We start from the raw sequence: 13827 nt of genomic DNA, 5'->3' as shown, positions 1-13827 counted from the left end.
GGCCAATGCCTCAATAAGGCTTCAGGTTTTTTCTCACCTACTGTAGAGAGGATTTTAGGAGAGAGGGATTTTCCATCGCCTTACATGGCTGATGGAGTTGTATTGATACCAGTGTGTCAGTATTACATCAGAATGCAGAAGTTGACTCTACTGAGTGGTAAAACAAGAACAGGTGCACAAACCCAACCCACTGAGTCCAAAGGTGTTCACCTGATGATGTCCTGAAGCATGGAGACATTTACATTGAAATGTCATTTAATGGGGGAAAAACCCCACTGTGCACAAATCTGTACTGCTTTTTTTATTTGTTTTAACTCTCCTCCACGTAAGTTATCTTTATTTGAGAACCCAGAGTGTAGGTCTATAGAAACATAGCCACACACAGATACACACATCCACACACAGAGACACACACACGTGTTCTTGGTCATGCTTAAAAGCCCAGGACCCCGATGGAAGCACGACACAATGGAGGAGATAAAGTCTGCTTTTGGTGCAGCGTGTCAGGTCAATGGGGCACAATGGTACTCTTATTGAGTCAGCATGACCCTGATGGACCTCCACCCCCTCCCATCTCACACACACGCACACATGCACACACACACACACACACACACACACACACAGACACAAAATGGTGTGAGAGGCCACACTGAAGGGGCAGTGTGGTGTGATATGGGAGGAACTGCCTCGACAGGCCCTTGCACACGAACAGATCAATTACGGACTAATGAATTGCTGACTAATTGGAGAAATCCAGAATGCTGAAATAAGATGCCCTGACATGTCCCACCTCCCATGAAACCTCAAGCCTTTCTAATTGTTATGACTCATTCCATTTCCTGCTAAACTCCACCGATTAATATCAACATTCCCTATGGAAATGTGTGTCAAATTACTAGATTCACCTTAAAATATTTATTTTACAAATTAATTAATATAATTTATCAATTTTATTTATGTCTTACACAAATAATTAAACAACCCAGAGAATACAGTCTCACTTAGCCAAGACAACCATTCAAGAGAAGTTTTACAAGACATAAAAGTCACCTTACCTCTTATAAAACCCATTGAGGGGCTGCAGACAAAGAAACTGCCAGTAATCCAGACAGAAGGCTTTAAACTTCAACATTGTCTTCGGATGAAGAATGGATAAATTAAGCAGAAATAAGTATGACCGCTTAGGCAAGTCAAAACACAGAGCCGTGGTCCACTCCAACTCTCATCCAAGTCATACCTCGCCAAAAGGAAACAAAAACAAGAATAATGTCTGAAATAAATGTCATTAGCATCATCCTGGGGTTATCTAAACACCATGAAGAGGAGGAGAAGGCTGAAAAAGAGAGGACATCCACATGGCTCCCGCTCCCAGGGTGCACCTGCCTATGAGAGAGACGGAGGGGGGGGGGGGGGGTCGCCCTCCTCAGACCCAGCCAGCTATGGGGAGGCAGAGCTCCAAGGATCCCTCTTCCAGGCTGGAGCTGCGGCCGGACCAGCTGGATCAGAACCCCATCCCTGGGAAATGTAGTCCTTCAAGTCGATTGGAGGATGAAAGAAAGAACTGGTGCCCTCTCATCCCTCTCAAGCGCAGGTATCTAAATCTCACATGTGCTCACGTCCATGCAGCAGACACGCTGCTTTGCTCCTGAAGGCAGAGAGTGCATGCGTGTGTGTATGTGTGTGTGTGTGAGTGTAAGAGAGTGAGGTAGAGAATGAGTAGGGGGTGTGGAGGACAAGTAATCCCCCTCCTGAATCTCCCCCTTCCACCACCACCTTACCCCACCCTGCGCCACCAGATTGCACTCTCTCCCTCAGAGCCTCCTCCTCTCTCCAGTCTCTGTTCCTCCTCCTCCGCTCCCGAGGTACTGTCCCATGGTAACGGGACTCAGAAAATAGAAAGAGTCCCTGTCTCTGTCACTATCCCCCTCTTTTACTCCCCCCTCTTTTACTCTCCCTGTCTAGGTCTCCATCTCTCTCTCTCTCTCTCTCTCTCTCTCTCTCTCTCTCTCTCTCTCTCTCTCTCTCTCTCTCTCTCTCTCTCTCTCTCTCTCTCTCTCTCTCTCTCTCTCTCTCTCTCTCTCCTCAGAGCTGAATTACAGCTGCTCCCATTGTGTGTGTGCGGGCCGATGACGGCGTCCGGCTTCAGCACGCTTCAGTGGGAACACAAAGCACACAAAGAGGCCACCGCTTTGGCTCTATTAATTAGGCTTTATCTGATAGCTGCACACCCCTTTTGCAGTCCCGGCACAGAGGAGCGCAGAGAGGCGAGCACATGGTCCTCAGTGGGGATGAAGTGATGGAGAGAGAGAGAGAGAGAGAGAGAGAGAGAGAGAGAGGAATAGGGGCCGGCCCTGGTAAAAGTGGAAAAGGCCGCACTCGGTTAGATAATGCTGATGCAGGTTGTCAGGGTGACCGGACCATGGCAATAGAATCGTAGCTAGAATGGGCTCCCCAACCCCAACCCAGCCACCATCCTTGACTACAATAGACTGATTGGGCCCCAGGGGAGGGTGGGAAGTTTCCGTGGCGATGAGAGTGGGAGAGTGTCATGCTGGCAAGGGTAATGCCAATCCTCAGATCATCACACAATTTACTTGTGTATATGTGCATGTTATATGTGTATGTGTGTATGTGTGTGTGTGTGTGTGTAGGGGGGAAGGGGTCACCAATCTGTGTATGAGTCATAGAGAAAAACATTTCACATGCAAAATAAGAACTCCTCCAAGCTGAAGGCCACATTTCCATAGGCCGATGAACCAAGCTTGGAGGAGTGAGGAGATATAATCAGCCTATTGATGGATGCTGTCAACACACCTGACCAACACTCACAACACTCACAGGAATGTTGTCTTGTTCAATTCACTATTGTGAAAAGAAAGACATCTTCATGCTGGATATTATCAGTTTGCTAATGCACAAACAAGGGCAACCACCCTACCTCCCTCTCTCTTTCTCACACACACACATACATACACATCTGTCTCTTTTGGTAACACATAAACATTGACACACACACACCACACACACAATTCCCTCCGTCTCACACATGCATGCATGTGTACACACACACACCAGACAGTTCAGAACAGGATGCTCATTGTCATGCACAGAGTGGTTGTGGCTACTGCTTCTCCTCCCACAGACTGGCACTCTCTGCTCCCTCTCACGCCCCTTGCCTCGCCACCCTGTGCCACCCGGAACTTGCCACCATGCCCAACGTGCCAAGGAAACACCCTGTTCTTTTTCAGCCGTAGTCTGGCAACAGGAAGGCATCCAGAGGACCCAGGGATGGCTGACATATACTCATAAACACGCATGAATGCACACACACACAGACACACACACCCAAATGGACACAGCCCAAAACCAAAACTTGTGAGGAGAGATACAATTCCCCATGTAAACACAGTCAGAAATATCACACACACACAAAATATACAGTACTCACAATCTCAAAACCCTTAAAGTGGGCACACTGATGACACCCCGGTAACCATCCCTCCATTCAGTCAACAGCAAGGGAATGGTGATTCTTAACGTTCAGCTTATCAGAGCAGTGTAAACCCTGAAGCTTATTTACTGCTCTAAATGAAAGACTGATCAGAAGTGGGGTGCATTTGGGCTTAACAGCAGTAACTCTCAGTATGGGTATATGAGAGCAGGGAGCTCAATTTACTCTGACGGGGAGAAATAATTACACCTGGCTCAAAACATTCCCAAAATACATGGAGGGAAAAAAAAAGTAATTAGAAAATGGTTGAGAAGTCATTACATTTCATTCAATGCTTAGTCATTGAAATATTTGCATTTTCAATTAAATGACTGTCAATCAGGTCCGGTCCATGGTACAGTGATGAATAGCCATGGGGGAACTGTGGGTGGTAAGGAGATAAGTAAAAAGCTTTCAGGCAATTCAGAGGGGAGAAAAAAAACCCACATCTTTAACACGTCGAACAGGAACAGCTTGTGGGGAGTTAGTGTGTGTTTTAACACCACCCACACTCACTCATTTGGTCATTTAAAGTGAAAGCTGCTCAAGCTCCTTACTCCATCTTTATTTGCTTTGCAGGCCATAAAACACACACACAGATAAAGATGCACACAGACACACACACACACATGCACGCACCCACACACACACACACACAACCTAGTCTGTGGCCACACACACAAATGTCCCTCAGCCCCTATTAACTCCTCAAAGCAAACCACTCTCTTTGTCTCCGGCTGCATTTAGGGATGTATGGGGGGGGGGGGGGGGGGGGGGGGGGTACCTCACTGGAGGAGACTCCATAGAGGAGGAGGGGTCCTGGGTGTGGAGAGGGGAGGGTTAGGGGGGGTAACTACTGAACAGACGGTGTAGCCAAATGAGGGGGCATTCATCATCTGGGCTCCCTGCTCCGACACGTATCTCTACCTCTCTCTCTCTCTCTCTCTATCCCTCTCTCTTTCTCTCCGTCTTCCTCTCTCTTTCTCCTGTCGTTAGCCCGCATCACTCAGCAGGGCGGAAGAGAGGATTTTAATGCCTGATCACTTCCATACCCACAAAGCACCTGACCACGCAGTGGACAGAGGGTCCACTCAGGCGGAGGAAGGGGGAGAGTAGGAGGAGGAGGAGGAGGAAGATGATGGTGGAAGTGGAGATGCGGGGGAAGAAGAGTATAAAAGGTAATGGAGAGGAAATGAGAGTGGTTTGATGGAGGGATAATGAAGGCGTGAGTGAGAGGGAGAGAGACACAAAAAAGGGTAGAACAAAAGAGTGAATGTAAGGGAAGGACAAGAAGATAGACAGATTCATAGATGGAAACAGCGAGGGAGATAAAACGAGAGATGAAAAGAGGGAGGGGAGAGGCATTGATGATGAAGGTCTGACCTCCAGCTGCACAACAGAGCCAGAGTGTCTGTTTTATGTGGGGCTGGGCTTCACACGAACGAGCCTTTGGCCTCAGTAGGCCCATCTCTCCAATCGTACCAAAAAATAAAAGGAGTCTTTGTCTGAAAGCAAGACACTTGTATTTACTCCTTCAAGGCCAGATCACTGATAGAAGATTGACCGGTGAAGGCCTGAGAAGCCTTCTGTCATCAGAAGACTTATTTATTTAATTAGTTTCCTTTCTTTTCTCTAGGAGAGCTGCCAGCCATAAAGGCCAAGGTGCTTCAGATGACGGTGTGTGTGTGTGTGTTTGTGTGGATGTGTGTCTGGGGTCTTGGATGGGCCTCGGCTGTCTTCTCTGGGCACCAGGTGCTTCACTCAAGGTCCCAGCTGTGCTTTTAGCCCACCCAAGTTAATGAAATACAAAGGGGGTGGGGGTGGGGGTGGGGTTGTGTGTGTGTGTGTGTGTGTGTGTGTGTGTGTGTGTGTGTGTGTGTGTGTGATTCTGTTTATGGGGAAGGGGTGTTGTTGGGTTAATGAACACTAGCACCACCTGGGGGAGGATACCTACTTCCCAATATTCACTGCTCTACTAACCCTAAAGCCCTAAGCATGCGCATGCACACACACACACACACACACACACACACACACACACACAGGGAGAGATGCCTTGAGCACAAACATGAACTGTGGGTGCAGATATCCCTGCTCCCCCGTGAATCACTAACCCATAGATAGCGCATATGGGGTCGTCTCATGAAAGTCACTGTGCGGCAGAGGGCTCTAATTAATGACCAGCCACAAAACACATGAGGTTAATATAGCAGTCATATAAGAAGGACCTCTTTTTATCGCTCATGGCTATTTAAGATGAGATTTGGTCAAGGGTTCAACATAGAAATGGTGGAACATCTATATGGTTAAGCAATGCCTAAAAGTGACTGGAATAGTAATGGAATACTATTCCATTGTGACTGAAAATACCCATATTCAATACTTACTGTGTGAACATCGGTTACCAGACACCAATTTGTCTGTGATTCAATACAAGATAAGTTGCATTTATGGCAAAGAAAGGAGACTGGAAAACCTGCAAGCAGTTGCTTGAACTATAGCAGTCTCTGCGGACTGCCTATTGATTTTTGTTGTGTACATACTTTTATATAACACTGGCTAGAATGCCAGAGGAAGAGAGGAGATTTCTTCCTCTTTTGTGGGGGAGGCCATAGCATTGTCCCCAGGAGTCGTTAGGGGAAGAAATGGGGCAGTGTAAATCACCCCGCTAATGGATTCTGAGTGCTCATTTTTCACGGAAATATATATTTGCTCCGCACAGGGCGTCCCGTAGGGCTAAGCGGGCTATAATCTGAGCTATGGTATAAACCTGTGAGGGAACATGATGATATTTACTTATCAGCTCCTCAGCCAAAAAGGCAGGTGTGAGTGGCATGAAGGCAAATATAGATTTTTTTTTTTTTTAAATTACAGTTTTATGTCTTTATTAACTTAAGTGGAGTGGTATTTTTTTTAAAAGGAAGAAGCCGGTCTCCAAAACACAAGCGCATTCCATGAGGCATTTTGTTGATATGGTAATAAGCTTGTGCCCCTAATTCGAGGGCAGTAACTTGGCAGTAATCTGCTGACAGCACCCACATGCACTTCAATATTCCTCAAATACAACAGTATTGCTGACACGCTATTATGCCTTTATTCATTTGAAGTCACTCTCAGGTTCTCAGAAAATGGCAGGTAGCACTTTTCTTTTCAGGAATGTATGAGTGGAGTCTTCCTATCTCCACCCTTCTCTTAACTCTTCCTTTTTTCCCCTCCTCTCTCTTCCTCTTGGTTGTTCTCCCTCTCCGCTCTTCCCTGAACCATCATCACTCGTTCATCTTCATTTGAAGTTACTAACTCCTCACCTTCGCACCAAGCACTTCACACCTTGCAATGTCACTTCTATTGTCGCAGATCTCTGTGTTAGCATCCCCGCTCCACCATTAGCTTAACATACTACAGCACCCTGGAGAGGAGTGGTAGATCTGAGGGGGGAGAAGGTGTAGGGGAGGGAGTGGGGGAGGGGCTCCCCGCAGAGATGCACCCCCCTGATAAACGACCCACTTGGGCCTTATCACCACCTCCGCAGTGGGGCCTCCAGGAAGCCAATAACCACTAAAAGGGAGCTGGCTCCCAAACAACGCTGGGCACGCTGGCTGGGCTTTAAGGCCCCCCTGAGCACGCGGGGACCTGGCTGGGGTCCTGGGCGTGTAATTGGGGCCATTTTCCAAGCGGGGCCTGCCAGATGGGGTCCTGCTTGGTAATGAGGTTGGGATGGGATGGGGGGGGGGGGTAGTGGGTGAGTGATGGCTGCTAGCTGGCATAGCGTTAGAGGTTTTGATGGCGCTGTACGGTGCAGTGTATAGAACCTGCCAGACCCAGGTCTTCTTTCCCTTTCTTTCTCCTTTTTCTCTGCATTTCTTCCACTCTTCTCTTGCATCACTCTCTCTCCTGGCTCAACTCATTTTCATTTTCTGTCCCTGTGCAGGGTCTTCGTTTTCATTTCTTCTTCTATCCATACTCTATCATTTCATCTCTATCTTTCTATCTTCTCTTCTCCTCCCCCTCTCATCCTTCCCCTCTTCCTCCTCTCTATGTCTTCTCTCAAAGTGATATCCAGTTACAGTGACCCCTCAGGGGATGCATGGATGTGCCACAATGATATTCTAATCCCTTCAACACCAACAGTATCAGGCACTGCCAACAGAATGTTGCCCAGGACACAAAAACACAAATAAGGTTCTAGAATCACATCAATGCACTGCTCACAGGCAGGCAATCAAAGATAAGATCTGATTTAATTTGATAGATTGGATTAAAAATTACACCCCGGGAAAAAGGGAGGGCTTTATTGAATAAACAATATTAGTTTCTATGACAGACAGATACACTTGGGACATCAGTTCCTCTCAGCAACAAGGGTTCTTTTTTTCCAGGGCAAGGGCCTGAAAATGATGATGTCACTTCAGGGCTTGCTCTAAGTACAGCATTTTTTGGCCGTGGCTAAATCGATCTACGGCTCCATTTTTGGCAGTCAGGATGCATCATGGGAAGGAAAAAAGTGACTATTTCTTTATGTAGCTGTATTGAGGCCAGCATGGTTGTTATTTTCAATCGCTTCCCTTTTAAGCCCTCAGCCCATCCACCCATTTACTCACCATTTTCCGCACAGTGTGAGCACTGTGATCTTGAAGTGATGTCTCTGGTGAGGAAAGGGCCTGGCCATCTCTGGCCAGCATAATAACATCTCTTAATGGCTAAAAAGTGGCTTGACTGTGTGAGGCAGCAACAAAGCAGCACACCCCCAGTTGCACTAAATAACCCTCCATTGTGTTTGCGTCCACACCCAACAGGACAAGCCCTCTGCCTCTATCAGCACATTTGCAGACAAGCTGTAAAGTAGAGCACAGCGCTACAGTACAACCTGGGCGTTGTTCGTCTCTGTATAGTAATTGGAAGCAGCAGAGGGCCTTGGATGGAGACTTCTAATGGAAATGTGGCTAGAGACTGTTTATGTTTATATGTGAGAAAACAAACAGCAGCAGAGTCGGTTCTGGGCCTGATGTGGCCTAGATGCGGGCCAGCCTCGGCCGCAATCGGAGGGCACATGTAGTTATGCAGATGTCTTGTTATCGTACAGGAGGGGAGAGCAGATCCTCGGCTCAGTGGGCCGGAGCACGGGGCAGCGCTCAGCGGCCGACTGGTTTATCTCCTCTCCGCCTCTCCTGCCTCAGGCTGCCGCTGCTCATATTTAAGGACTCTGTGAGAAAATGGCCAAGACCTCTGGGCACCCTCTAGTGGACACTGTGCTCCACCTAGTGTTCCCTGCCTTCAGCACATAAACACGAGGACATTCACATTCATTCATTTTCTCTCTCTCTCACACACACACACACACACACACACACACACACACCAAAACAGTTTTTCTCAATTCATGTTTCCATGTCCTGAGGACAATAATACATACCTAAGCCCATACAGGCAAACAAATTACACCAGCAATGCATCTACCAACAAATACATCATAAATAATGAAAGGGGGGTGAAAACAGCAGAGGATTATGGGAAATCATTTTAATCATGAACTGGAGTATGTAAGTTGTTTTGACTAAGCTTTAGATCTGAAATTATGCCATAGTGATTAGAGATAACACAAGGCTTCGTCAACCCTGTCAAAAAGCATACACAGCATTTATTCTAATACCAAAATAGCACCGAAACGTTATGCTGTCTGCCAATGATTACCTGTGTTGAGAAAGGAACAAACTTTGCAGCTTGAGATTAACAACAAAGGATTTTGAAGGATTCCCACTTCACTTCTGAAAGTGTCAGACTGCTTTGAAGCTGCCTGCTGTTGTGGATGAATTAAGTGATCTCATGAAAGAGATGAAAGAGACAAAAAATGTCACCAGAGTCAGACTGGTGCACTGTTGACGCCTGCACAACACTGTGCAAGCAACGGGGAGAGCACTTGAAAGACACCAGAGAAATAGGATGTTTTTATTTATTTATTTATTTATTTTCACTCACAGCCTCCTGAAGAGTCACATGGACCAACAACTTGTAAATGGTACAGACACAATGGTACAGGGCATTTGTCCTTGTTGGCCTTGGCAACCCCTGTGATATAGATATTCAATTCCACATACAAATGTCCCTATTCTAGCTACAGTGGGATGGAAGATTTTTGTGAGTGATGTTTATGCATGTGAGATATATGTGTGTATGTGTGTTTGTTGTGTTATGGTTGTCTAAATCTGGATTCCCCAGGGATGAATAAAGTATCTATCTATCTATCTATCTATCTATCTATCTATCTATCTATCTATCTATCCATCTATCTAGATTATAAGTGATTTGAGGCATGGGTTGAGGACACATGGACACAAAGTGTTGTGGGTGTTCTACAAAAGACCGCAGACAATGCAAATCCCCAATCCTCTGCATCACCAGTAGCACCAGAAGAGAGCGAAGAAGAATAACGGACAGAGGGGGGAAAGAGAGAACACAAAGGACACACCGTTAGCAGTGGAGGAGCTCCGATTACCAAGTGATCCATCCTAGTGAAAGGCAGCAGTAACCACCAACCGAACGGCACGGCAGGCAAAAGGGGAATATATAAGCAGTGCGGCTGTGACTGATGGCTGAGAGGATATATTTGGAGAGAGGAGCGAATGCCAGAGCCACATCAGTGGGCCACTTCTGGATTTGTCTTCCTTTAAAGATCAACAGTCTGGGGTATTTTTAGATACAACCCTTTAACGGGGTTTGTCATTAGGAACAAGTTTTATGTGTCATCAGGCAAAATATAGAACATCGTAATGGCTTCATTATAATATAATTATAATCATTTACAATGGATTTACAACAGCTTTGACATATTTGACAGATTATGAAGAAAGAAGAAAACCCTTTGCTGCCAAGTCAAATAGAACAGACCATGATCAGTGATGAGTGAGCTATTGATAAAGCAAATTCAAATCAGTCCAAAGCAGTGACACATGGTTCCAAATTTATACTAAGAGATAGCTTATCACAATTAGACAGCATTTCACACCCTTAGAGGTATCAGACAGTCACGATCAAAAAAACAAAACAAAAAGGCTCGAGCCGAGTGGGCACATCCAGCACTTCCTCGCCGATGACCGAGTCAGCCATGCGAGCAGGAGAACAAAGTGTCCCGCGAGCCCATGCTGTGCCCTTGCAAACAAAAAGCCCCCGCAGGAGCGCTGACCACTCAGTGGGGAACCCAGTCCTGTGGCGCAGGGAGGTGGATCTCCAAGGGTAACCAAACAGCCTTACAATCACACACCACCAGCCAAAAGTAAAACAGGAACTCTTTTCACTGATATGGAAGATCTCATATTTTCAGCCATTATGTGTCATGAGCTCATATGAATGGCATTATTATTACCAACTTATATCATCATGCCCATCATTGTCATTGATGGTATTGTGTTGATTGGTTTACCTTTTTTTACCTTTATTTTAGTGAGAGTCCCACACACTGACCAGTCCGCAAGCAATTATTTTTTATTAGAAATTACAACGTTTCGGTCTTTAAGTTCTACATCAGCAACAGATCTCTTGCCCACTCGGTCTCTCTCCTGGGAGTAGAACTGCTGATCCAGTACGTCCACTCACGGCTCACCGTAACATCCTCGACTGCCGCTAACTCAAGTGTGGGACCCGCCCAGAGCCGCACTGTGTGGACGAGGGTGAAGACAAGAGCGAGATCTGACCATCGGTCAGCTGTATTCGCAGGACGTCTCCGGCCTCACTCCCTTTGACAGGAGTGATGAGGAGCGACTCTGGGTGGTGAAGAGGAAGTGGGCAGTAATGCACCCTAATGAACAGGCAGTGCAGGGAGAGCATGCGGCCGATTAAAAAGGGCAGCACTGTCAAACAAACTGCTGGCCGCATGATTGAGAGGCACGGACAGAAAATTGGCTAAACTGAGCGAAGTAATGCATTAGCAGGATATCTGTCCGTGTCCGTGTGTGTGTGTGTGTGTGTGTGTGTGTGTGTGTGTGTGTGTGTGTGTGTGTGTGTGTGTGTGTGTGTGTGTGTGTGTGTGTGTGTGTGTGTGTGTGTGTGAGTGTGAGTGTGAGTGTGAGTGTGAGAGAGAGAGAGAGAGAGAGAGAGAGAGTGTGTCAGAGAGGGAGACAGGAGCAGTCAAGCAAAAGCCAAGCAGCCTGCATATGCGAATGTTTAGGTGTGAGCAACCCAAACAAACAGCACCACACATGAGTACATCTACCCTGCATGGCACCACCTTCATTTGGGCTGGGAAACCAAAGCCACGCAGATCGCCTGACATGGGTCTTTGAGGGCCACAGGTGATGCCCATGCCTGAGGGGGGCAGAGCCAGGCGGGCAGCACTGGGTGCTGATCATGACAGAGAGATGGGGGGTAGCACTCACACTTTCTCCTTTAATCTCTCTCCCTCATCCTCCACCTCTAGCTCCTTTTATCTCCTCACTCACAAACCAGCCAACCCTCTCCATCCCTCTCCATCCTCACCTGTGTTCATCTCATGGTCTCTGACCTCCAAACAATTCTACCTCTCCTTCACCCTCCTGTTGCCTTCCTCCTCCTCCTCCTCCTCCTCCCTCTATGCAAACTATGGGGTGCCAGTAAAGGCTTCCTCTCTGGAAGTGGCTGCGCTGTGTAGAATTGGTCGATGCTGGCACCTGTGTATGCGGTGCCGCTGAAAAGCTTTTCCGTAATGAAATCAATTAAAGCACAATGGGCTCCAGTGGCAGGTCAGGCGCGCGCACCCCTCATCCTATTTAGCGGCAGTGTTCACAAGCACAATGGCAGCGTCTGCGAAAAGGGTTACTCCTAATGGCATTCGAGTGCCTCGCAATTTTAATATTTATCTGGCAATTAAGATCAGCAATTACACGAGGCAGCAAACCCTGACACGCTCCTGCATATTCTAAAAGTACACACACACACACACACACACACACACACACACACACACACACACACACACACACACACACAAGCACCCAAACACACATATTCACACGCACATTAGCTTAATGATCAAAACACTGCCACGCAAATGGACTAAAAATAGCCACAAAACGCGCGAGCAGGGAGGGGGAGAGGAGGAGGAGAGACACAGACTAATGGATGGAGGCTCCGGCTGCCTTTATTAGTAAAGTCTATTCTTATCCTCTCCATGTCAGCGCTAACACAACTGCGAGCGATGATCAAATGAGTTTATTTAGGGAAATGCAGCGGCAGTGGGATTGCTGTAAAATTAACCAGCCCTACGCCGTCTGGACAAAGCAGCGCGTGCACATTAGAACTTAATGCAATGAATCACAGATGCTGATTGACCACAGAGACCTGTGGCTTTGGCAATTGCTCGCGTTGGCCTTTCGCCCACTCAAAATCAACAGTGAAAAAGTTTGAGAATTAACAAGGTCTCCTTTTCACCTGTCCTAGGAGACACCCTTGTCCTGGGAGAGCAGTATTGTCCAATAGATGATCATAATGGAGACAAACCAATCAAAATACGCTATTCAAATACTATTTCGGGCCACAAAAGGTCACAGTTTAACAAAAAGCACTTTCACTGACAAAACGTTTAAAAAGCAGTTTCCTCAGATATTGGAGTGGCAGTGGGAAGCTTGCCAGAGGAGTCCAACAAAGTGATGTGTGCATTAAATATTAACAGTAGGTGCCGTTTAAATATTTTAGTATCCCGTTTGTATTTTTGACAGGTTGAAGGGCATCGCTGAATAGATTTTCCATGCAGACACCATGCAACAGTAAGAGATGCTTTTATAAAAGTCAAATCATTAGCTTGACTGGTTATGCATGTTCTCCTTTGTATTTTGGCAGAACAGCAGCTTCTTATTTGTATGTCATTCTTCAAACACACCGCTGTTAAACAGTTGCTATGCTACACAAATTTAAACCAAAGGACCACATTGACAACTCTGCCATTTCCGTGGGATATAACAGAGGATTTTTACAAGAACGTCTGGGTGCACGTCGTTTCCAGCATTACCAAGGCAACCTTGGATAAAAAATTCATTATTTAGTTTTTTAATAGTTAATTCGAAGCCTCATTGAAACACATGGCACACATTAGAATGTACAGTATCTGCTCTGAATACGTAGCATAATCTATTCACGTGTCTCTGGCTCTCTCAAACTCACAGCAGCAGCGTGGCACACAGGTGTGGGCCTGGTAGCACAAAGAGGTCAGATGTTATCGGGGAGCCATGTATCTCTTGAAGACTGTACATCCCGAGTGGTCCTATAGTACCTAGTATAGTAGCTGTACTGTTGATTAAGGATTTGGAGTGAGAGAGCATTAAAAAAAGCACTCTGGAGCTACACCAACAAAGAGTAGGGGTCTGATTGTG

General features: G+C 46.6%; 1 protein-coding gene across 4 annotated transcripts in view; it reads right to left on the bottom strand.

The window, feature by feature from the left end:
• The window catches only part of iqsec1b (IQ motif and Sec7 domain ArfGEF 1b), a 179633-nt gene that overhangs the window by 76861 nt on the left and 88945 nt on the right, over nt 1-13827 (bottom strand). The window contains exon 1 of one of the 4 annotated variants that reach the window (XM_042089804.1): nt 1059-1215. The exons of the other annotated variants lie outside the window; for them this stretch is intronic. Coding sequence (XP_041945738.1) covers nt 1059-1135 — 77 coding nt within the window. The 5' untranslated portion in view covers nt 1136-1215. Of the gene's footprint in view, nt 1-1058; nt 1216-13827 lie in introns of those variants that run through there. 4 annotated transcript variants of the gene reach the window in all.

The sequence above is a fragment of the Alosa sapidissima genome, chromosome 4, assembly GCF_018492685.1.
Source record: "Alosa sapidissima isolate fAloSap1 chromosome 4, fAloSap1.pri, whole genome shotgun sequence".
Taxonomy (NCBI): domain Eukaryota; kingdom Metazoa; phylum Chordata; class Actinopteri; order Clupeiformes; family Clupeidae; genus Alosa; species Alosa sapidissima.
Note: the sequence above shows the minus strand (reverse complement) of the source record. Positions and strands in the feature narration are given on the sequence as shown.